Source organism: Saccostrea echinata, unplaced genomic scaffold, assembly GCF_033153115.1.
Source record: "Saccostrea echinata isolate AGI-Se365-2 ecotype Australia unplaced genomic scaffold, CSIRO_AGI_Sech_v1 ptg000002l, whole genome shotgun sequence".
Classification (NCBI taxonomy): domain Eukaryota; kingdom Metazoa; phylum Mollusca; class Bivalvia; order Ostreida; family Ostreidae; genus Saccostrea; species Saccostrea echinata.
This window is the reverse complement of record NW_026889751.1, coordinates 21,578,808-21,605,634: the sequence shown is the minus strand read 5'-3', so window position 1 is coordinate 21,605,634 and position 26,827 is coordinate 21,578,808. Positions and strand designations below refer to the sequence as shown.

Sequence of the window (26,827 nt, the reverse complement as noted above, 5' to 3'; positions counted from 1 at the left end):
AATGTTATATATATGAGTAATTTTTTAATCAATTAATCATAATTGTGAACGTCAATTTAATTTATATGTGTTTTTATGCTGTTGAATTTTGACCCGGTTTTATGAACGAAATTCAACGATCCGGATCAATTTTCAACAGGCTAGGGTCTGAATTCAACGCTGATGGTCTCAATATTCAACGTTGAAAAAAGACCCCCCCGGGTCAGTTTTCAACACGGGTCAAAATTTAACGTTACAGCGGCTATATGCAAGTTTCTTCGGGCAATATCGAGAAAATTTGTCCAAATTAAGGTGCCCCAACAGCAGGGATGTAGCCACAAAAAGGCATCATATTTTTATGCTAGAATATATAAATATTTTAACAGTCATTCTACAAAAACATGCCGAATTAAGAATTTTTTATGTCGCTTACAAATTTATCGTTGAAATATCATTACATCATTAATAACATACACACCTGGTTTTGTAAATATTAACAGATATATATGAAGTTAAATGATATGAACACAATGTAATGTTGAAAGACGTATTATACTGCAAATCTTAATGTCGCTTCATTCAATTGCAAATTTCAAGATGAAATTTTCAGTCGTATAAGCGTTCCTTATAGATTGCAAGGAATGTTGAAAAAAAGGTTTTATCTGAAAGTGACCATGAAACTTTATATCATTGATTCTAGTTGCGACTCAGCTACTTTAGACCATTACATTTTCGACATAACAAAATGAATTAGACAAAATCAGCTGTCTTTCTTAAAAAATTTAAATTCCGTAACGGTAATTCAGGAAAGTTTTTGCAGTATAGGTGTGATTTTTTTATTATTATTTTGGGAGCGAAATGCTTCATACTTTTCTTTAACATCTTAAAATAAAAGTTAATTTTTAACTATTGCCGATAATTTCAACTTTTATTGCTGTAAATTAACTTACATAACGATTAACTTCCGTAACGATATTTTTTCCCGGAATTTTAACTTAATATTGGATATATGCGAGACTTCATGAATCATACTTTAGCGTTCTATACTGAACATCAGAAAACGAAAAATTTGTCAAATTCAGCTTTATTTAAAAAAATATTAAGACTTGTTTTAGCATTAACTTCCGTAACGTTACCTTAAAATCAATGGTATATTGAAATTGTTGTAAAAATTAACGATACCAGATTTGTGGACAATTCTTCTTTTTTTTTCAAGTTCACTGATATGTCCTTTAGAGAAATGTAATGTTTCTGTGCCTTATTCAAATTCGAGGAAGGGATAAAGCATCAGAAATATGACATGTCAAATGTTGCAATATTCGATCTTTTCCATTTGTATAATATAATTTTCCATTTTGTATAATTAAACAATACAAATAAAAATTATACAATACAAATGAAAATTATACAATATAAACGAAAAATTATAGATAACAAATAGAAAATTATAGAAGAAATTGGAAAATTATGGAATACAAAAAAGTTATACAAATTGAAAATACAGTTACAAAAGGAAAATTATAGAATGCAAAAAAAAAATTATAGAATACAAATGAAAAATTATACAGTACAAATGGAAAAGATTGAATATTGCAACGTTTGACATGTCATACAGAAGAGATTCAAAAGCTTCTGAAAAATATGAAGGAAAAACTTAATTTTTCAATATAAAACAAGGAAACAATATGGAGTCATCATAATTAAGTCATAGGGTTCTACTCTATCAAGGAATTTCTAAACAACCTCCCCTAAAATTACTTTGAAAATATCCTCAAGTGGTTTTAATTCAAATTTGTTTGAATTATTGTCCTTTGGGTGAAATAGAGATGCCAATATAGACTCCTTTTTTTATAGAAAAGTGTAAGGTAATTGGAAAAAATAACGTGACCTGGAAGAAACTCGCAAAGTCATGTGTGTTTTTTTAAAATTTTATTTCCACAGAACTGTAGATTTTTTCAAAATGCAGTTCTAGCCCGATTTCAATAAAAATCGGTACGCAAGTCTATGCTAAATTATTGTGTGTAGAATATATTATTCATAAGTGTTTTAAATCTGTCAAAATGTACAAGTTTAGAAAACATGAGATAAAACATACTAACTTTTAGTAATTCTAGAAATGTAAAGCAAACAAATTTGTATTTCAATCTCTATGCTATTTTTTCTGTATTAGAAGCACGAGCCAGTAGAGTTATATTGTCATCATAGACATCTAGTTGTGATCATGACCTTCTGCTTGTGACTATGACCTTCACTATCACCTGTCACCTTAGTCTCATATTTCAAATTCTCTGACACAAATAAAACAAGCATGTGGAGCATTCTTTTTAATATTTTTTTCTGATTTAGATTGCCTGACCATTTAGATCAGAAAGTTTCCCACATCTACACTATGTAATATACAGTTCATATGAAGGCAACCTCATGAATGCAGTTTTTTATATATCAAATAACGGTCCCCAAGTGAAGAAAGGTGAGTTCTATTTGTATTATTATAGGTAGTGTTAAATCCAGACCCTAAAAAGGGCATGGTAATCCAATTATCAAAAGGGCACTTTATGCCGCGACAGGCACTTTTTTAACGATAAATATTTTCTTTATCATGTTTATGTACTTAAATTATTATTTAATACTGAAATCTTTAGTTATACAAGTATCTAAAAGAGAAATTTATAAATCTGTCAGCTTAATTCATTTAATACACACTGAGAGGGCAATTATTGCCAAAATTTATATTCAAATTTTTTAATCAAGAAATTAATATGGTTATCAAGGTTATGCTTAAAAAGTAATAGGTGTGAATCCTTTTGTCACTTGCTCAAAAATTATTTTAGTTTGGGGTATGAATTCTTTTTCCTTACTTTAATATTGTTATTTGTGTATGAGGTAAATAACAGAACAAAATTGCAAAGTGGGGGGGGGGGGAGGGAGGACTACTTGGATAATGAATGTAGAGGGCATTCTCTTTATTTTGAAAATAATCTACCAACAAAATCAAGTGAAACTGAACATACCAAAAAATTAAACTTGAAATAATATATAAATTGGTTAAAACTTTTTTTCTGGCTTAGAAACATTGATTCTCTGGATGTCAACTCAAAAAGTTAGAACACAGAATCACTGAACATGTTGATAGAAACTAACTTCATACTTTGATGTTTCCTAGCCCATTTCACACATAATTATAATATTCAGTTTTTTTGGTACTGTACATTGTAAGTTGTCTTAATTCATCAGCAGTTTTATTTTTCACATTTCTTCATCAACTCTGTTTTTTCTACTTTCAATTTTAAAAAAAAAACGATCCTGATTTACAATGAGTAACATTTTAATTTACAAATTAATCTATCTGTGACATTGGGCTAATTCTTGCATAATCAATGCAATCAAATGATATTTTCTCGTGTTACCTCTTATACCCTGACAGCCTGAGGCATGTTACCTGGCCAGGTGGCTGTGTGCGTTCAAGCGACAAGTGATTTCCTGTCCTGAATTCACACCTTTGCGTGCATTAAATAAACAAAGGGGCTAATCAGCATGCACTGAATAAACAAAGCCGCTAGTCCATCTTGCCTCTGCTAGGCATATTTATTAATTTTTGCAAGGAAAAAAGGGCATGGCGCTGGAAAAAAGGGCATGGCGCCGAGAAAAAAGGGCATGGCGCCGCGCCATGCTTGTTTGCTTTAGATTTAACACTATTATAGGACATGTATTCGAAAAGCTTTTCAAATAAACAGCAATAAAACAATGAATCAAATCAAAATGTTTACATCTCATTGTACTGAAATAATCGATTTTTAAGTCTGAAAGGGAGTAAGAATAAAGATCAAAGTTAAACAGATGAATCTATAAGGGAGGACTTATAAAAGATCTTTTCAAATGCAGGAAGATCAGAATGAATCAAATTCTTCAACATGGTCAAGTACAATATACTTAGATTCAGGTTATTCATAGAGTCCATGAAGGTTAAGGGCGAGGGCCGGAGTACATAGAAGGTCAATTTTTTTTTAAAAAAAAAACAAGGAATATATTGGGGGAAAATATGCATGAAAATGTCCTTCAACATAGCTGGATCATAATTAGTTCAACTTATGGCTCTTGGGTGACATTTGTAGATTGGATTATATGCAAGAACAGTTTTTGAAAGTCTTTTAAGAACAAGAGTAAATAAAATTAAGGTTCATTGACTCTCTACTATGAGAGATAATTCTTTGTAGGGTAATGAATATTACTTTTATAAAATTGTCAAGTTTAGACATTTCCGTCAAAAATTACTATAAATTGAAATTTATATGAATTTTATTTATAAATTAGATTTAAAACATATGAAATTTGCTTTAACGCCTGTTATTTAAAATTATAATTAATTTAATTTTTTTTTTTTATTTTTATAATATAAAATGCACTCAATTTCAACCTAACGTATTGGGCAAAATTTGACAGAAATGGCCTTTTATCTTGATAATTTTTTAAAGGAACAATATATTTATCCAAGTTGGAGTTGTCTTGTCAGAGAGTCCCTAAGCCTCAAGACCAACAGAAATAAATTTTATATCGAGCTCTTACACACTGTTGCTTAAAATTATTAAAATCCATAGGCTTCAAAACGCAGTAAGGTGGTTATAGGTCTCATTTATGTACACATTCGTTTGTCAAAAAATGTGTCTCAACTCTGAAGTTACTTTTTTAATGGGACCCATGGGCCTCTTATTTCAATAATTATGTGGTTTTTCTGCCCAAAATACATTAAGAAACATTGAACATGATAAACGAACACAATAAGATCGTGTGTCCATATTGCATGAAATAAGCAAAGAATGATAATAAAGAAACAATTAAAAGCCTATAATATGCTTCGTATTTAATTTCCGTTCAACGAATTGCATTTTAATTTGTTCCCATAAAGCTTGTCCGTGTTTATTAAATGCATAGTAGATATTTCATTTATTTTTCAGTGTTATGTATCACTAACTGCCGAACTTCAGCCATTTCCTGGAAAACCCACTAGCCCAGGGGTCACTGTTTAGTAAAAAATTACTAGCCCAAACCTCAAACTAAGAGGTCCAACAATTTTTTTATGCAGAATGAAAACATATTAACAAATTAAAAGTTTCAACGCTTTGGTGACAGAAACAAATTAAATTAGTTCTTATTCAAAAGAAATCAGTCTACATAGAAAAGCGAAAGTAAACTGACGAGAATTTTTTTTCTTGTTCTGCTAGTCCGACTAACTATCATTTCATTTAAATAAACTAGCCCGAGTCTTAAAACGACTAGCCCTGGATGTTCGGGCTACTGTATATTTCAACCCCGGGTCACGGTCTAAAGATTTTTTTGGAAATCGAGCTCTTCTGCAGTTGAGGTAAGAATTTGGAGAATGAGATCCAGATCCAACTTTTTTTGTGAATAATAGATATACAGTTGTTTTTTTTTTTTTTTTTTGGGGGGGGGGGGGTAAGCAGTGTAGCTTTATGGTCTGTTATTTTTTTTTCTTTTCGGAGAGCTACACTTCTGCAGCTAGATTCAGACCTAAGAAAAAAAAACGATAACAATAAAAAAAAATTACCTATTAACCGTATGTTTTATTAGTAAACAAACATTTTTCAACCTTATGAAAAAAAATATAACTCAGTGGCCTGAATAAAAATGTTAGCTCAGGCAACTCACCATTTTGACTTTTAGGTAGTAAAGCAGATTTTTTTTCCTTAAGTTTATCTGAGTCTATATTTTATGACATGGCTATTAATTCAAGATTAGAGGGGAAAATCAGATTTTTCAGTAAATTTTTATAACTAAGTAGTCTCAGGGGGAAGCAAAACTTTGTATTGATTTAGGCACAGATACAGTTACAGATTGAACAAATAATTAAACTGTGGGAAGAAGAAAAATAATCTGCTTTATATTTAAAACCTAAAGGAGTTCTTCTAATAGTCTGATAAAATGTTCTCAACGTATGTCTGCTGTTATTTACTTTTCATATGTTTCTCTTTGTGACCAATCACCACTAAACTTTGTAGACATTTTACTCCAACCCTTATGAAATACATTAATTTAAAATACTGTAGTTACATGTAGTAATCAAAATTGTTTTAATTTTGCCTTAATGATGGTCAAATTAGTTAATTGTCCATAGATAATGAAACACAATAGAATGAATGCAGATCTCATTAATGATATCAATATACATGTATATGTTTGAATCTCCTTTTAGATACTAACAGCTGGTCACCTGTTGATGCCGAGGGAACATTCCCGATCCACCGTGGCAAGCTGCAGGGTGTGGCTGTGGGTCAGTGGATTTACTACTTTGGGGGGTTCTGTCCTAAAGCTGCGGATTTAGATGAGGATGACGAGGATGATGAAGAGGTGGCAGCTTTATGGTCTGATAGTTATGGTTCATTAACCCCGCTGACCCTTCAATATATTTACGTGTTCAATGAAGATTATAATCGAATTTTTAAAAAGTCCTGGTAATTACTATAAAACAGAAACTACAATAATGGTGTTGTATTTTTTTTTGTTTTTGAATATATGATTATAATGTGACTTTTTCTTAGTGGGAAGAGGAAGAAAGTGATGAACTGTCGACAGACCAATCAGGGGCAGATTTTGGCTGGTTCAACGATCTTCACGTCCTTGACACAGATATTGAAAATGCAAGTCAAAGAGATCTGTACTTTTGTATTGTAAATAAACAAAAACTTTTAAGTATATTTCTATATCAAAATGTAGAGGTCTAAGTGTGTAAATAAACAATAGAGCTAGGGGAGCTCACTGTTTGGAAAAGCAATTTATTACAATTTTTAGGTTCATAGCATTTTTTAAAACTACAAGGAAAGAGATCTACTTTGCAGTAGTTATGAATTCCATATAAGCATGTGTTTTACTGTATAAGTATAAAATCTGAAGTTAATCTGTTTTAGTTGGCAAGAAGTGGACACACCCAATGCAGATGAATCTTGGTGAACCTACTGCCCAAGCTGAACATGTAATGTGTGCTGTAGACAAACAGATTGCCATATTTGGAGGAAGGGATACAGAGGCTTGACAGAATGCTTTACACATTTTTAATATAGGTGAATGTATACAGAATTAATATCTTTAGGCCATAATAAAAAAAATCCTAGATTCTCAACCCCGCCCACTTAAAATTTTATCTCCATCATTTTTTTTTTCTGCTTTTACAAAAAAAAATGGATTTTTTTCTAACTGAATGGTCTGATGTTCACAATAGGCATTTCTAATGAAAAAAGTTGATTTAAAAAACGGAAAAAACAAAATGTGATATGCTCTTAATTTTTTTTACCGTCGTGCCCTTTTTATTTTCGTCGAGTATTTCTAAAAATTGTGTCCGTTGCTGCACCGTACAGTTTTAGAAAAATATAATTTGGATTTCTTTTGTTATATTTTACAACAGCAGACGATAATAAGGTCAAAACAGGTAAAATAATGTAGTCTGAAACAAAATTTCACCTCACTTAGCACAAATCCGCTATTACCGCATACGTTTGAAACGAAAGTCCAAGATATTTTTTTCTGACGACCTATCTAAAGTGTATTGGTGCTACTGTGCGCATTGTTTACAACATGTCAACAGAAGTCACGTATCGGAATTGGAATTTTTGGCGTGTATTATGTAATTTCCTCTAAGGTCACGACCCTAGGACCTTTGTTTCAAAATGGCGCCGGGTAAACATCTGTACTTTTATTTTCTCCCTCGTTTCACTCCTCCGAAAATAAATATTTTCTTGACTAATTTTTAGAAAAACAACGAAAAAGAATATTTTATAGGATTGTTGCGTTCGTTACAAATCGCATTTTTATTCAATATAACACAAATGACATATATAAAATTTACAAAGTAAACAATGACAGGGCTGGGCGGACAGGGAAAGCCAAAGACACAAAACAACTTGCGATTCTTTGTAACGAACGTCGCATTAATCGAACATTCCCGGGTGAGTATATATATACTGAGCGCGCAAGCGCTCGTGCATGAAAAACCAGTTTTCTTCAGATACGAAGATTCACGGAAAGTACCGAAAGTAAAAACGTAAAGAAATAAATTGAACGAGATGTAAACAGTCAACAAAGGCATGATTTTTCTAAACTATCAGTTCAATCGAAAGAAAAAAATATTTGTAATGAAGATATGACTTAAGAAATGAAACAGTATTTCAAATTTATTTACAAAACGGACACAATCAGATAAGGGTAACGACTAATGGACCTCCGATGATATATCTGTATGTTGATTTTCTCCAATACTTTGCGAAATTTCCCAATTTTAATATATCCCAGCCACTGTACAAAATGGCTATGTATGAGCCCTGAATATCTTTAGTACAAAAATTGACTGTCTTAGAAGCCTTCTCCAAAATTATTGTAAAAAAACAGAGAACATTTTTCTTATGCGTTATATAAATTTCTATTCATATGCTTTCTACCTATATGGTATTGACTCTTTAAGAAACAAGAAAGTGGGAACAGAAATGAAATAAAAGGACAAAAACCAGAACCGAGGTCATTTCATGCTGCTGTCTCCATTGGAAGTAAACTGGTTGTCATTGGGGGAAGAGGGACAGAAAACCAACATTTTGCTGATGTCCTTGTTTTTGACTGTGGTAATTTTGTTGTTGTTGTTCAAATAGATGTTTGTTTCAATAAAGCTCTGATATTGTACTTTAAAAATTTAAAAAGATTTAGTGACATATAAATTATATTTGATTTCAATTTTTTTTTTTGGACCCAGTAAAGCAGAGTGGGGTAGTTCCTGTGGGGAGAAGCCAGCAATCCCTGGGGATAATTGGGGACAAAGTGATAATGTATGGAGGAACAGCTGATTTTTGTCCAGAGATCAATGCATGTCAGAGATTCTTCACAGACACATACATATTTAATACAGGTAAATCTACACATTCACCTACACACTGAATAAGGTAAATACACATTTAATACAGATGAATCTACACAGACACCTACATTTGTAATACATATAAATCTTCACACACACCTACACATGTAATACAGGTAATTAAACAGACACCAATAACTTTCACAAATACATACATATTTCATACTGGTAAATTGGCCCTTCATTTGAACAAACTTGAATCACCGTTACCCAAGGATACTTTGTGGCAAGTTTGGTTGAAATTAGCCCAGTGGTTCTTGAGAAGAAGTTGAAAATGTGAAAAGTTTATGCACGACGCACATCCACACGACGACGGACGAAAACAGATAGCAACAGGTCATCTGAGTGACTCAAGTGACCTAAAAAAGGTTTAATGTACTTTTGTATGAACTGGATGGAGTGGCAGCTATTTTATGAATCACTGCAAGGAAACCAGGATATGAGTTCTTACTTTTGAATATTATGAATTGAATCCAAAATCACATAATTTTATAAAGTTCTGTCAAAATTCAAGTTTAAAATTCAAAATTCAGTTGGTATGCAATTGAACTTGAAGTAGATAAATTTTGAAAGGACTATATTCTGTAGTGGCCAGTATCTGCCCCCAAAATAAAACTTTGATGGAGAAATCTTTAATTATGTTCTAAACCAGGTGGATATTTGCAGACTTCAAAGCATTAAATATTTTTATCAACTATGACATCATTAGTTAGATATGACGTCAATAAAATGACGTAAATTCCAAATTGCAATGATTTTGAGAGAAAATAGCGTATTTTACGTCGGTATTTTGATTGGAAATTATCGAGCGCAGGTCTGCTCAGACTAGATCTTTTGATATAATGTGTAGAATGATAATATCAATGAAATATGTGAATATGGTACCTGAGCAAGCTTGCGCTCTATAAAAACTATAGTCAAAATTGAACAAACTCTGTGCATTTTGGCCTCTATTTTAAAAATAACGGAAATCCAAATAGTTTGTGACGTCACAGAGACAAGAAAAGCCAGCTAATTTTTCCAATTTCATAATATATTGTCTTAATTTGGATTATTTTATACAATATATGCACTTTTTCTCATTTCAAGAGATTTTCAAAATTTGACTATTATGGGGGCAGGAATACGCCCTTACCGTATATAGTTCTTTGTACATGTTTTGAATAGCTTGCATCATTCGTGAAACAATACGTATATGCCTTGATTACTCTGGTATATCTACATATACATTGTACTAGCTTGTAACACAGTTCTTAAATATTTTCTCCCCTTTTTACTCTGACAAAATTAATCAAATGTTCAAGACAAATCAAGTTTAAAAATCAAAATGTATGTTGATTTGTTAAATAATAAGAAAGATGTATTCAATTTCTTTTTATGCATGTGTATTCTATCAAAGTAGAATATGTTCTATCAAAAAACTGTTTACCAGTTAGTATACTTTTTACTGCAATCTTTATGAAAATTATTAATATGCATTTAATCTATCTCTGGACTCTTGTTTTTTTCTTTGCATGTAATTTTAAGTTTATTAATTAGCCCTAGCTATATGACAGTGAGATACAGTGTTTGTCAAGACCCTTTCCTGTCAGGTCATCCTAAGAAATTGAAAGAAATTGTTTAAAGTGAATAATTTCATCAACTTTCATACTGAACAGACATAGTTGAAATAAGTATAAGTATAAACTATATCAAATTTTCTTTCCTATGACCTTAATATCACTTCTGATTTCTATTAATTTTATAGTTTCTTTAAGATTTTCATACAATTTATGCTATGATAAATATGATGGACTGTCTCTTGAATCATAATTTTCTGACCTTGACCTTTAAGATTTTTCTTCACTGTGGACATTGATCTAGCTTTTTATTTAGCTTAACTGAGATATAAGATGAAGTGAGTTTTATTGATAACTCATTTTCCAGCAGAGTGCTCTTTTGCATGGTCTCAATCATACATAGACCCATGTTTACATCTCATTAAGGAATCTGCCACTTTAAAATGTATTATTATATACAACTCCAGCAGTAGGTACATGGACTAAAATTGATAAAAGCCCTTATACATACTTCAGTTTTTTTTAATCAGTGTAAAATGCCAAACCCATGGCCACTATTTGGCAACTTAAGGACTCTCAGAGTAATCCTTTCAGACAACAACAATAAACATGTACACATATGATATAACTTAAATTAATATATTATTAAATCCCTGATCTTGCATTCATTTAACAATAAGAGTTTTTTTTTTATTCTTATCATTTCCATTAAGTGTGTACAGTGCATATATATGGTATTACTTATTGTTGTATTTTACTGTGATTTTTTTAATTATGGCTTCACTTCAGATATTTGATTTTCTTCACCTGTTTATTTACACATTGAACAACAAATAGATTGTCTTTTGTACCTGTACACAGTCCCCAGGGTACACCCGGTCCACAGTCTATGTAACGGAGGAACTGTCCATCCTGGTCTATGATGTGGATACAGGCATTGTAATAATCAACAGTAAGGATATGACTCTGACTGTCTGTGGTGATTCCTCGTGGATCAAATAATTCATTCTTTGGAGCAGTAGTATGTCCAGTGTACCTGAATCTCAGTTTCCCGGCCTGATTGACCACCACTACTGCACTAGCTCTATCATCAGACACACAGATATCCAGGTTCCTGTTCTCAGTAATGTATCTTAGATAATAAGGACTAGGTGAATAAAGAGGTTTACCTTTACTATCAAACTGAATGCTTTGTTTCTCAGTGGAGCCAGAGTAACGGACAACTTTTGTTTGTTTGTTACCATCACTGTCCATGATAACCAGGAGGTCACCAGAGGAGGTACTACAGACACCTTTAGGTTTCCAGTTCTGTAGTCTGATCACCTCCCCTATCTTCTCATTCTTCACAATGTTCACAGTTTTATCATCACAATCAGTATAAACTAGATCTCCACTTTTTGTCACTGCTATGTTAGATGGCCAGTTCCCTGACTTGGTTGTGATTGACTTGAGTAGTGATCCCTGATTGATGCTGAAGAGTTTCATGGTGCTGTTATTTCCACTTGTCCAGATTTCTTCATCACTCAGACAGGCAACATTGTAAAGGTTATCTCTATACCCAGTGTTTATGGTGGTGACAGTCTCTGGTTCATCAAGTAGCTGTTTGACTGGAGGAGAAGATCCAGCTTCTGGTGATTTCTGTGGTGTCTTCATGCTGTAGCCATGTTTATCTGATGTTAGAGAACTTGATGATAAGGCTCCAAACATTTTACTTAGTTCTTCTCCATAGATTCTTGCAGGAATAAATCTAGGTAACTGAGTCAATATTTTTTCTGGAATATTTCTGTATCTGCTCATATCAGATGTAACACTGAATAGTTTGGAAATGTCATTGGAATTCACAGCAACATCAACTGAATCGATTTCATTCTTGATTTCAGAAATGCTTTTGTTTATTTCATCCAGATGTTTTTGTAGAGTTTGTAATTGTGTGTTTTTCATAACATCAACTTCTGCTTTAAGTTTCTTGACAAGTTTGTCAATTTCTCTGTTCCAGTCCTCTCCATGTTTTGTTATGACTGTTGAGAGATCTCCAAATTCCTTTTCTAACTGACTCATTCTGTTTTGTATGTCTGAAACAATATCCAGGTAGGTTGGATAAATAATGTCTTTTAATTCAAATTGTTCTTTTATAATCAATTTTTTCTTTTCCTCAAGAATTTGTAAAAGTTTTGACAATTCATGGCCTAAATGTTGATTAGATGCAAGACAGCTGATGCAGACAGGAATGTCACATTGTTTACAGTACATTTCACAAAGTTCCGTATCATGAGATGTACATGCAGGATAGGTCGTAGTGGATGTTCTGTCCTTGAAATCAACAATTTTGTGAGGTCTTGAGAGATCAGCAGAAATATGTTCTCCCACACAGGCCTTACACAGGTTGACAAGACATGTATCACAGTGCATCTGTACCACAGCGGTCTCACACAGGTCACATCGCATCACGTCCTGGGCACTGGTACGGGGGTCCATGATCAAACTAGGACTAGTGTTACTGTATAGAAAAATAAAGTTGTAATTTTATAATAGCGAGCGCAGCGAGCGGCGCGAAGCGCCGCTCGTCACTGCGAGCTCTAACGACAACGCCTGGGCGAAGAGAAAATTCGGACTACTGCACATTCATTCAATAGAATTTTTTTCCGCAGTAATTCTGACCCACAATGCATCGCTTCTTGTTCTCGTTGATAACTTCGTTCACGCGGTGACAACAACTAAAAATTCACACAAAATAAACTCACCTTAAGTTAATGGATATTGCATGCAGATAGTAGATTAAACGTTCTTTGTTAAAATATTTGCACTTTTAAACTTTGTTTATGGAAATGCAGCTAACATACGACGTCATGTGACGTCACAGTCTAGACGTTCCAAATGTCTCGTGCGGTTTGAAGAGGCGGATCATAATAATGAAGTGAACACTGCGCTCGCCCCAACGGTCGCACCGTCAACATATTATTTATAAATGTATCAGTATTCTTATAGTTGCTTCATAAAGTGACTGGGAGGTATTTGTTATAAGGGAACTTATCATGTTAAAAGAATAGCAATGCTCATTAGCACACGTACATACAAGTCAGATATGATACACACCATAGTTTAAAATATTCAGCTGGTAGAAACGAAAGTAGTATATCTCCCCCTCCCCTATCAGTTATGATCTTGGTCATCTTTTAAAAGTTTCTTTATTTAAACAAATCTTGTTAGTTTTTTCAGACTTGAAAATTGCAAGTAATCAAAATATATTGAAAGAATTACCCCATAATTATTACCTGATTTTACTGGCGTCTGTCGTGTCAGCATCATACTACGGAAGCCTATTAGCCAGTCAACTCGTACCCATTCCGACTCGTACCCAAACCGAGTCGTACCCAAAGAGTCAACTCGTACCCAAAACTGAAGTCATAAAATAAATAATGAAAATATTTCACTATTTGATATATTTTCTATAAAGATATCTGATTTATTATTCCAATTTAGTTACACTACTTATATTTTATAAAATAATGACAACTGAATTAAATTTGTTTGAAAAAATTCAACTTGCATAGTCGCCCACGTGGCGCAGTGGTGAGAGCGTCTGCTCTAGAGTCGCGAAGTAAGGAGTTGATCCTTACGTCGCGGGTTCGAATCCCACTGTGGGACGTGGAGACCGGTCCTTCGGATGAGACCGTATAAACCGAGGTTCCGTGTCGCAGTAGGTGCTGGCACGAAAAAGATCCCTCACTGCTTAATGGCCGGAAGTGCCGAGCATAGGACAAAATTTGCAGCTCTCCACCGGCAAGTGGTGACGTCTCCATATGAGTGAAAAATTCTCGAGAGGGACGTTAAACAACATACATTCAATCAATCAACTTGGCATATATAGATAATCATACATATAGATAGGGCCTAGATAGATATTTCCAAATCAGGGCCCTTTCAGGCATCACAAACAACAAGCATGATTTATGCAATTACCAACAACACAGACGAATTATGTGTATACTAAATAATCTATAGTATATGTCTTTGTGTTTAGTATAACACTGTATATGTAAGTAACAGTTTTGGGTACGAGTTGACTCCTTGGGTACAGCTCGGTTTGGGTACGAGTCGGTCTGGGTACGAGTTGACTGTAAATCATCTATGGAGAGAAGAGAAAAAAAAAATTTAAAGGCGTTATTACGCCTTTTCAAAAGGCGTACGTTATTACAGTCATTCTACGATAAATGGACCAATTTAGGATATAAAACATGAAAAAAAATTCAAATAGCAAAATTAACATCATAATTCTCAGAAGGACATATCAGTGAACTTGAAAAAAAGAGTTGTCCACAAATCTGATATTGTTAACTTTTTACAACAATTTCAATATTGATTTTAAGGTAATGTTACTTGTTAGGGAAGTTAATGCTTGATTAGTCTTATTATTTTTCAAATAAAGCGAATTTGACCAAATTTTCTTTCTCTTGTTCAGTATATAGAACGCTAAAGTATGATTCATGAAGTTTCGCATGTATCCGAAATTAAGGATGACGTTTAATCTGGGATTCAGATTAGAGAAACGGAATGCTATTAAGTACAGTATGTTAAATCAAAAATGGTTCTAAATGAGCATAATAACCAAGTTATAACTCAATATCAATTTAAAAATTTATTATTTGAAGAAAATATGAAAGAACAAAAGCAAAATATATGGTGGTGCAGAGGAAATTCAGACTAAATTTTATTTTTTCATTTTAGTATCAAAACTTTTTTTTTCTTGCAATATCATTACAAAGTCAAGTTTTTATGTGTTTTAAACATTATTTTGCAAATATTATGTGATTAAAGCTCATGTAGTATTTCAAATAATTGAATGACATGCAATGAAGAATTTCAAAAATATGAACTCAAACCATTCCAGAAAACATATCTCAATAATCTGATCATTGACCTCATATAATTTTAATACCAGCAGAATAAGGACAACAAAGGTAAACTGAGGCTAGAAATAATTTAGAGTTCTTATCATTCAGATTTTTGTAATATTAGATTTAAAATTGGTAAAAATTAGAAAATTGGCAGAGGAAATTCGGTCTGGAATAATTAACAAGATTATGGCTCAAACTCTAATTGCTTATTTATATGTGGCATAACTATTTCGTTCCTATTATAATTTGTTATCTAAAGAGATTTGTTGCTTGCAATATTTTGTGAGTAAAGAAATATTGGTCATGGTGTGAAAAATTGAGATATTTCCCGAGAAATACTCAGGGGCCATTTGCACGAAAAGTAAGTCATTGACCTATTCTCTTTAGAGAAGTGGGCAGGCTTTCGCCTACATCCATGGATGTAGGCGAAAGCCTGTCCGCTTCTCTAAAGAGAATAGTCATTGACTTAGTTATATGGAAGTGAATACTTACACAAAAATTCGGGATGTACAATATTTGGTTTTTCATTCTTATCAGTGGAATTTTTTGTCATCTGATTAAATGTCATCCTTAAGTAAAAATTTTGGGAAATTATATTGTTAAGGAAGTTAATTCCCAGCAATAAAAGTTAAAATTCTCGGCAACAGTTAAAATCAAAATTTGTTTGTTGCTAACCAAAATTAAAACAAATATTTCTATTTGTTTTATTACTTTTATAAAGATAGGACTTTCCTGTAAATTGCACAATTTAAATCAATCGCGTTTAATAGATATTATAAATTTCAAACAATAACAATTTATATACCGACTCCACATTTAAATAACAGACAAATTTAAAGTCAATTTAACTATAGAAACGTCTGGTTATTCAAGCTCAAAATCGGTGAAAATTTTAATTTGAACGTAAATAACATATATCTTGTATATTTACACTCAATCTATTATTATTTCTTAAAGCTCAGATACGCCATAAACATGTGTATAGCTTTAAATGCGTAATATATTTTCAGTGTTAAACCAGCTTAGTACTTCTCTGATGCCAGACACCTCTACCAAGGGTCATGGATTACACAAATTTGGTTGAAGGCTGATTGCTCATTATACCCATGCAAATAGTTTGCCTGCTTTTTTTCAAGAGGAGATAAAAATATTTTCAAATTTGACATGAATTTTTAATACATGGCCAGCAGAACCCCAAGCTGCATCTGCCTACACATTGTATATCCTTGATTTTCACAATTAGAGTGTTGACTTCTCTTAATATGCATGCAATCAGTTGTCTGCGAGATGTGCAGGAATATAGAAAATAATTGTAAATATTGCATAAACTATTTGTTAACATAAAATAACGCCTTTCCATTTGTTGATATAACGCCTTTTCAAACAGGTCGGTAGTACAAGTACGATTGGGGCCCCCTCCCCCACCCCATTTTTGGGAGAAAAGTCTTGCTATAGTTTAAATATAAAAATTCATTTATTTGTTGCTTGGTCCCTGAACTTATTGCATTTAAAAAAGGTTTTAGTGAAAAGTAAAAAGTTCCCCATCGAGTTTAGGCAGTTCTTTTTTCGGGAGAAGGGTTCTTCTTTTTTTGTTTGCTTGTCAATTTTTGGGAGGCTGCCCCCCCCCCTTTTTTTCAAAAGCAGGTACCTGTCAAATGCATAAAAATGGCTATTGAAAAGGCATAAGAACGTTTTCAAAAGGCTTAATAATACCTTTGAGAAAGGCGTTATAACGCCTTTTGAAAAGGCGTAATAACGCCTTTTAGAAAGGCGTAATAACGCCTTTTTCCGCGTTATTACACATATTCGAAAGGTGTTAAAACGCCTTTTAATTTTTTTTTCTCCATAGATTGACCCTTATAGGATTTCGTTTAATCTACTTATAAGGTATTTATAGTTCTTGGTCTGCGTGTATTGGGGACAATGCATAATCTATAGCTCACCTGAGCTAATATTTCTGATCATCTAGTGTCATTCTGTCTGTTCATCCTTCTGAGAACGAACTTGATTTACATCGAATTCTTCTCCAGAACTACGTTATGGCTTTTTTCAACCAAAATATGGTCAAATAATTTTGCAAGGTTTACCTCCTTTTTAAAATCCTTGCTACAGGCCTGCTATATGCAAGTTTCTTCGGGTAATATCGAGAAAATTTGTTCAAATCAAGGCGCCCCAGGAGCAGCTAGGGATGTAGCTACAGAAAGGCATCATTTTTTAAATACTGAAATATATATAAAATTTAAAGGATATTGACCTCAAAATTATCAAATTTGTGTAATGTAGATTCAGCATTGTTCAATCTGTGCCGTATATATTCAAATTCGGGGAAGGGCTTAGGCTTCAGAAGTATGACAATTTGTCAAACATTGCAATATTTGATCTTTTCCATTTGTATTGTATAATTTCCATTTGTATTCTATGTATAATTAAACCATACAAATGGAAAAATATATATACAAATGAAAAATTATACAAAACAGATGAAAAATTATAGAAAACAAATAAAATTATACAATTCAAATGAAAAATTACACAAAAAAATGTAAAACCATAGAATACAAATAGAAAATTACAGAATGAATTGGAAAATTATACAATAGAAATGGAAAATTACAGAAAACAAAAAAAATTATACAATACAAATTAAAAATATAACACAAATGAGAAATTATAGAATACAAATTAAAAATTTTATTATACAAATGGAAAATGATACAGTGTAAATGGACAATTATATAAAACAAAGGGAAAAGCTTGAATGTTGCAACGTTTGACGTGGCAGAAGAGACCAAATACTTATAAAAATATATAAAGGAAAAACTTTCAATATAAAACAAGGAAACAATATGGAGTCATCATAATTAAGACAAGGGGTTGAACTTTATCAAGGAATTTTTAAACAACCTTAACCTTCAAAATTATTACGAAAATAACCTTAATAATCGTTGTCATTTCGGTCTAATGGAGATGCCAATAGACTCCCTTTTTTAAGAGAGGAGTAAAGTAATTAGAAAAATAACGTGACCTGCAGGAAACTCGCAATGTGACACTCAGGTGACCATTAAGTCCCAAGGTATCGTCAAAAGCCATGTGGTTTATTTTTTAAATTCTATTTCCACAAAACTGATTTTTTTTTTTTTCAAAATACAGGTCTGGTCCGATTTCAGTAAACATTGGCACACAAGTATGCTAATTGCTGTGTGTGTCACAGTGAGACTTTGAATATTTTATTCACAAGTGTTAATTGCCATATATGTAGCTCTTAAAATTGATATGTTAAAATCTGTCAACATGTACAAGTTTCGAAAACATGAGGTAAAAACATACTACCATGTAGTAATTCTAGAAATGTTAAACAAACAAAGAAGATGGACGAACAAGGCGAGCGAAATGCCTATAGTGCGACAAACATGAAAATGAAAAATTTAATCTCAGTTATAACACTATTTTCTTTGATATTTCATCTAATATTAAAGTATACTTTATGTAAAATCTCTACAATATGCAAAAATCTCAAAGATTGAAATTATTTGCCTATGAAATACCATATACACACTTAAGTGGGCAAAAAGGATCATTTTCTCATACAATAACACAATTTTTTGATATGAATTGGTCTTCGATCCATTTTTTTGAAAGTTTATCCATATTAATATATCATTTAGTCAAGGGTCATATCACAAACATGATTTAAACGCCACTTTTCATCAGAAGTTGAATAGCGTAGTGGTTAGCGTGCTAGTCTCAAAGCAAAATGATGCTCGGGGTTTTTATTGCTAAAGTTCAAACTATACCACATTATTTTTTAACAACAGAATTTTTTCTGCCGAGAAAATTTTCCTCAGATAAGTTTTGTTTATCATAATTTCATATATTTCAATATTGAGAACTTTAATACTAACTCTAAATATGAAATTCATAAATTGAATATGATTTTTTTAAATATCTGAAGCTATAGGCATTCTGCACGCCTTGTTCGGCCATCTCCTTTGTGTTTCGATCCCTGTACTATTTTCCCTGTATTAGAAATAGGAACCAGTAGAGTTACTGCCTCATCATAGACATCTTGTTGTGACCATGACCTTCTGTTTGTGATTATGACCTTCCCTATGACCTGTCACCTAAACCTCATATTTCAAACTTCTCTGACACAAATAAAATCAGCAACTGGGACATTCTTTTCAACATTTTTCTGATTTTATGTTGACTGAACATTTAGATCAAAAAGTGTCCCACATCTACACTGTGTAGTATACAGTTCATATGGAGGCAACCTCATGAGTGCAGAGTTTTATATTGATAATGTTCCCTAAGTTTAGGGTGGAGTGAAGAAAGGCGAATGCCATTTGTTTTATTTATAGGACATGTATTTGAAAAGCTTCTCGAATAAATAGCAATAAAACAATGGATCAAATCAAGTTTACATTTCATTATAATAATGAAATCATTGTTTTTTAACTTTGGAAGGGAGTAAGGATAAAGATCAAAGTTAATCAGAGGAATCCATAAGGGAGATAACTTATGAAAGATCTTCATAAATGCAACAACTAAGATCAGAATGAATCAAATTAGTATGCAAGCATCTTCAGCATGTCCAGAACTCGGGTTGTTTCAAATCATCCCCCAAGGTTAAGGATGAGGCCAAAGTTATAGGTCCACACTTTCTTTTTAAACAAAGAAATATAAACGTATAGAAAAAATATGGAATAAAATGTCCCTAGAACACAGCTGGATCACAATTTGCTCAAGTTATGACGGATATGAGACATTTGTAAATTGGATTATGGAAGAACAATCTTTGGAAGTCTTAAAAGAACATATAAAAGTCTTAAGAGTACATATAAATAAAATTAAGGTTCATTGACCCTCTACTAAGAGAGATAACTCTCAGAAGGATAAATTATTCTTACCTTTATAAAATTGTCAAGTTAGGACATTTCCGTCAAAAAATTATAATAAGTTAAAATTCATTTATAAATCAGATTTAAAACAAACAAAATTTTGTTTGAAGGCTTATGATTTTGATTTATAATTAAAATGCACACAACTTCAGCCAAACTTGTAGGGAAATTTTGACAGAGATGGCCTTTTAACTTGATACTTTTTAAAGAAACAGTATACATTTATCCAAATTATATCGAGCACTTACATACTTTTGCTTAAAATAATAAAATTGTTGAAATCCATAGGCTTCAAAACGCAGTAAGGTGGTAATAGGTCTCATTTACGTACACATACATAGTACGCCTGTCAGAAAATGTGTCTCAGCTCTGAAGTATTTTTTTTTTCATTTGACCCATGGGCCTCTAATCTCAATAATCATGTGGTTTATCTGTCCAAAATACAGTAAGAAAAAAAACTTGATAAACGAACACAATAAGACCTTTTTGGGTCCATATTGCGTGAAGCAAGGAAAGTTAATTAAGAAACAATTGTCTATAAAATGCTTGGCATTTAATTTCCGTTCATCGAATTGCAACATAACTTATCCCCATGAAGCTTGTCCGTGTATATTAAATGCATATATAGTAGATATTTCATTTATTTTTCAGTGTTATGTCTCACTAACTGCTGAACTTCCGCCATTTGCGCACGCAGCTGTTTTACGGCGGGAAATAGCGAGTTTTGTATCAAGGCAAGACCTGCTTGGGTCCTCTTTACGGTGTCCTTCAGTGGCGGATCCATCAGGAGGGTGGATTCCAATGCTTTCAGTCTTTCAGATATATCCATCACGGTCGGATTTTGGTCAATAAGCTTAGCTGCATCAGTAGGCCTTTGTAGTTCTGATAATACCTTTGATGTATTTTGTTTCATTTCCAACATGCTATTCCGCAGCTCCGAGAGTTGTTCTGTCAAAGCTAGCACGGCCGATTCCTGGGAGTCCTTAATGTCTTTCATTTCTTTTTCTACTTTCATTAAAATATCAGAAGCCGTTAAGTTGTTTTTCGAAAGTGTTCGCATAAGAGTTGCAAAATCCAGCGACATCGTCATAATTTTGGTGTTGGCTCCTGAGAGTTGGTTGATAGCTCCTTCCAGTTTGTCCTCCATTGCATGGATATTGCCCTCCAGTTTAGACATTTCTTTACTGTATGTGTCCGACATACTGAGGATTCTGTTTTGGTTTAATTCAACTTCACGGAACAAGTGGCTGATTTTCTCCCCAGGCTCAGATTCTGCTGTGAAGCATTGTCCGCCATTGAATAAAACGGCGGCGAAATATGCCAGAAAAATTGCGATTGCAAACCGGCTCATCTTGCAAGAAAGTCAAGATTGCAAGTGAAATAAAAGAAAAACTTCACGTTCCTTTCAAGCGCAGGTACAGGGTTCATCCTAAACAGTCCCATCCGAGGAATGATAAAGTATGTTTGCATTAAACAATGGCTGCTCAATTTGTGTGTAATTGTAGGATAATTTTGTCAAATGTTCGGTTGCTTACATACGGCTGATAAGAAATGTTGACTTTTTGTAGAAGAACGGAAGTTTGCGTTTAATTTGCCGTAATTGCCGTCTGAAGGTTTTAAAATGCGGTTCATCGGTAAAATATGTGAAACCTTTTTGTATAACACACAATACCTACACGGATCAGGCCTGAAATTATTGCAAACTAAAATATTTCACAAAAAACCCAAACTTTTCTTTGCTCTTAAAAAGTAGGATGGGGAGGTGATCATTTATTGTTTGCAAATTCAACATTACATTGAGCAGCTGTTTTTAAGACGTTGGGGGTAAAATATATTTTGGAATAGAAGTAAATTTGCACGTAAGTAAGTGATATTTTTTTTTACACGTACAAGCATGAAAGTTATATATATATATATATATATATATATATATATATATATATATATATATATATATATATATATATATATATATATATATATATATATATATATATATATATATATATTTATTTATTTATATATTTGGAATTCCGAAAGGAACTAATTTTCTTACGAAGCAGAATTTATTTGAAAATTATATAAGAAGAAAACTCCTGCTGTGGCACTCAATTCGACATTTATCAATATGTATAGAGGACGTTTTATCAAATTAACAATATTTTGACTCGATACAGTGTAATCCAAAATATCTGATATACATTTTGAAGAATAATGAAACTTCTACATGTCATGATAAAACTTAATGAAATATTTCAAAATTTAATTCCGCCATGCCTTGATTTTTTTTAACAGTATATGTCATGTACACTTTATTTATTTTTAAAAGTACGTACAATCTTATCTTGTGAAATAATGCAGTTATATACAGAACATGATACATGGACATGTATATGACGTCCTTTCTGATCCAGCATGAGATACCCTCTCGTTTAAACGTTTGAGATAAGATTTCTACACTTTCAATAATTCCCTTGTTTACTGCCAACTTTAAATTTTTGCCATTGTCTTTCAAATATTCTCACAGGCAATGTCAAATGGGCTTTAATCTTGGGAATCTCTTAAAATTCAATAACAGAACTTCTGCAACTTTATTGAGGCAGGCTACTGCCAAATAAGTTACAGATCTTTCATCATTCTTTAAGTCAGCATTTTGCGAATTCTTTAATCGTTATAATATACAAAGTTGTAACATATGTTTCCGGAGACCTTTAATTGCAAATACAACCTACGTACTGTACTGGTATGTTTCATACCAATTGATAAGCCATTGTTTTATAATAAGTTTAATTATAGATTACTCCTGTAAACTGATCAATATAATTTTTTAATCTATTTATTTTTTAATGACATTCATTAAATCATATATTGATTTAAACTTTACGTTTCTTTATGAAATGGAGTTAGAGAGAGGGGGGGGGGGGGGCAATCTGCGTTGCATCGCACTGAGCAGCTCTTGACATTATAAACTTTCTATTCTAGAGCACATTTTCTTAAACATTCGTCGTTAATTTGAACACTCGAATCCATTGTATGAGGCATGGTTGGTTTAATTTCGCCTCCTTATTTTGACGAATAATTTTTTTTTTTTAATATAAGAGTAAAGATTGCAAGCGACAGACTTTTCAACATTTTTTTATAATCAGGAAAAAATTGTTTAATCTTCCAAGATCATCAGGGGAAAAATGAAAAATCGTAATAGATAAACAACTTCTTTAAAGGAGAGAAGGTAATGACTATACAAACTTAATCTAGTATAAAATAGTGAAAACTGCATGCATGTGTGCTTGACATACTTTGTTTGGTCTTTAAGGTAGATCGACCCTTTGATTAGAGATATAACTCTCACTGGAACAACTTTATACAATTATCATATTTTCAGACAATTTCTGACTAATACTGATCCTCCGGGTTTGCAAAAATTATATGCACTTGCTTATAAATTATGTTTGTTTGTTTTGAAATTCGTTAGCGTTTTTAGCAAAAAGAGGGAAGAGGAACCTTAATCTTTTATTTAAAATCAACCTAGGATTTAAATTTGATCAATATAAAAGAAAAGTTTCTTAATGAAAAAAGTTTAGTGTCTGACACATATTAACATGGTACATTTTTATAATGATATTTTTTCGTCCAGAGGGACATATACGTACATCCTCAGCAAATAAGTCTAAAATTCTACAAACTAAGCATCACAATGTCCTCCATATTCGACTGATTACTTGGTTTTGAGCTGAGCAACTTCACGAGACAAATTGTCCACCATCTTTGACAAGCTGTTAAGGCGGCTCCACAGCCCGTTCCACATGTTACTCGTGGCCTCTCGGTCTTTATCCACAGAAGCAGTGAGCGTAGACAGTTCTTTGGAAATGACAGCTGGACTCGAGTTTTCTGTTTTATTCTTCAGATCACTCAGCATTTCGCGTTGCGACCCCAGTGCCTCTTCAAATCCCGCCATTTTGATATGGAGTTGAGATGGGTTGAATCCCTCTAGGAGTTTAGAATGGTTTGCCAGTGTGTTGTCCAGTGAATTCAATTTTCCTTTTAACAATGCTATGTCATTTTGCATAGCTTTTAAATCTACTCCTAGTAAAATTGACTGTAACCCGTCCATTTTCATGTTGAGGTTAGAAATTTGAGAGTTGATCATTTCCTCGGATTTTTGGCCAGCTTCTTTGACTACTTGAAGGTCGTGCTTTGTGACTGATATCTCCCCATTGATACCCTCCAAACGGGATTTCACATAGTTCACCTCGTTCTGAATTCCCTTTGCTAACTGGGGTACATCGGCAATTTCATTCAAAGTGATCGTCTGCTTGTCCAACACCAGTCTTTGCGATGATTCTTCGGCGGCAAGAGCCGAAATGAGGTCCATCTGTCGCGTCAGTTGCATTTGGAGGGATGCTGTTACGTCCATTACTTTTTTGGTCAGGTACTTAAAGTCACTGCCGAACGTGTCGTTCATGCGGGAGAGAGCTTGTTCCAATTGTTCCATTTCTTCATTCGCGTTGTTCATCTTGCCAACATCTCTCTTCATAGTCAGGAGCTCCTGGGAAATCGTCTTCATCTGGTCTTGAACTTCTGCAGACATGGTGTGCAGTTTAGAAATTTCAGCCCCCAGAGTAGACGCTACGGAATTTGCACGTTCTCGGGCCGTATTGAGTTCCGAGTTAATTTTCCCGACATCGGGGGAACTACAGGACAGACCATTTCCCTCGGGAACAATGAACTCGTATCGACAGTCCTGGCTCCAAGCCAGAGCTAGAAATGCTGCGATGACGATGATTATGGAGGTATGGATAAGACCCATGCCTGATCTTTTCGTGGAGAAATCTCAGAATCGCGTGCCTTTTATTGAGAAAAATCTCTTCCTCCTTGAACAAAACAAGGTTTTTTAAGGGGAACATCAGAAAAAAGAGTCGTTGAAAGTTTTTATCTGTAATTTTGAAATTCCGGATTCCATCGAAAAATTTAATGTTTGCATACAACATTTCAGTGAAACGTTATACACTTTCATTATAAATTTGATAAATTTTCATTTTAGATTCAATGACCCCTTTTTGTACCCCTAATTAAATTGCTCAATGTTATTGTTCCTAGATACTGAAAGTGATCGAGCAATTTGGAAGACATTACTCATGCATTCTCTTTAAAGCCCTATCTTGAAACTAAACATAAAAAAAACATACATTTTCTTTTACAAAATGTTTATCGCCTTTTTATTATATGAATGGAATAATGCTATACTTTATCATCAGTAAAAAGGTATGTAAGATCCCTTCATTTCTGTATATGAACTCAATCATTTTTAAAATAGTTTTGTTTTGAATAAAAATATTTGACAATTTTGATTTGAAGTGCATGGAGAAGGGATGGGGTATTTTTTGGAGTCTTTTTCAGAATGTTGGCATATTGTAATCTAAATATCATTGTGTGTTGTCTGGATATCAATAGTATTTCTCTCAAGAGAAAGAAAGAATTAGAACAATTTGACCAAAAATATAAAAAAAAAATAAAATTGACTTAAACAATTCGGGGAAAATATTTCAAAAATATGTTAAGTAACGAGCTTTTTTTCGTTATGGGAAGTATGTATATGTAAGTAATATGTAAGTAGTGGATGTGAAAAGCGAAATCGGCGTAGTTTCTGTTTGTAGAAGAATTAAAAAAAACGTGGAGATAATAAACATGTTAGCAATTTGACCTTGTGTCTTAAATATTTGACCTGTATAATGTATGTAATGTATATATAAGCGACATTTTGAATTCATGTGGTCTGTAAATCAAAATTTCTTAAGTATGACATGGTTAAGGACTTGTGAAAGAAACATTGTTAAGTCAATTTAGTGAATTTACAAAGGAATGGTTTATGAGCACAGAAAATTCATCTAAATGTTTAAATCATAGGATTTTAAGAATTAGTTTTTGACGGGAAATGTACCTAAGTAAACTCCCAAAAGATTTTAAAAATATATTAACAATATTTAAAATTTGTAACCACAGACTCCCAGTCGAAGCTGGTAGATGGACTAATACTGTTAGATCTTTAAGAATATGAATAAATTGCAAAGTTTTGAGTGATTTAATAAACAAGAACAATTACTCAGGCTAACATAGTAGAATAAAAAATTATCTGATTTTTTAACGCATCAATTGAAACAAAAGCAGATAGAATTTTTTGTACGGGTGGATGTAAACTTTAATTATAGTATTCAGGGTTACATGTACTTGTATAATGATTAAATTTACGGGACATATTTTGACAGCGACGGCGACTTGTGGGATGTATTACGCTATCGCTGCATTTTCAAAATAGTCATTATACCACTAAATATACTCATTACCGCGACAAAATAGTATACGCTAATGCTACATTTGTAAGTATAGAAATACATTACCGCTACATTGCCTATTCCGTTAGTCAGCTATATCTATATATATATATATATATATATATATATATATATATATATATATATATATATATATATATATATATATATATATATATATATATATATATATATATATATATATATACATGTAGATAGATAGATAGATAGATAGAGAGAGAGAGAGAGAGTT

General features: G+C 32.7%; 3 protein-coding genes across 3 annotated transcripts; 1 reads left to right on the top strand and 2 right to left on the bottom strand.

Annotated features, from left to right (window-relative positions):
• Positions 1–6,174: 6,174 nt before the first annotated feature.
• Positions 6,175–7,024, top strand: LOC133178134 (kelch domain-containing protein 1-like; the record flags this gene model as incomplete). The annotated part of the gene is made up of 3 exons (XM_061312889.1): positions 6,175–6,342; positions 6,534–6,657; positions 6,900–7,024. Coding segments are annotated over 3 exons (417 nt in total), but the record flags the coding sequence as incomplete, so codon positions are not given.
• A 4,101-nt stretch (positions 7,025–11,125) lies between these two features.
• Positions 11,126–12,944, bottom strand: LOC133174500 (E3 ubiquitin-protein ligase TRIM71-like). Its single transcript, XM_061309617.1, has one exon. The coding sequence runs from the start codon at positions 12,922–12,924 to the stop codon at positions 11,230–11,232; it is 1,695 nt and encodes a 564-aa protein (XP_061165601.1). The 5' UTR covers positions 12,925–12,944; the 3' UTR covers positions 11,126–11,229.
• Positions 12,945–23,960: 11,016 nt separating this feature from the next.
• On the bottom strand, positions 23,961–25,052 carry LOC133178133 (uncharacterized). Its single transcript, XM_061312888.1, has one exon. The coding sequence runs from the start codon at positions 25,050–25,052 to the stop codon at positions 23,961–23,963; it is 1,092 nt and encodes a 363-aa protein (XP_061168872.1).
• Positions 25,053–26,827: the final 1,775 nt, after the last annotated feature.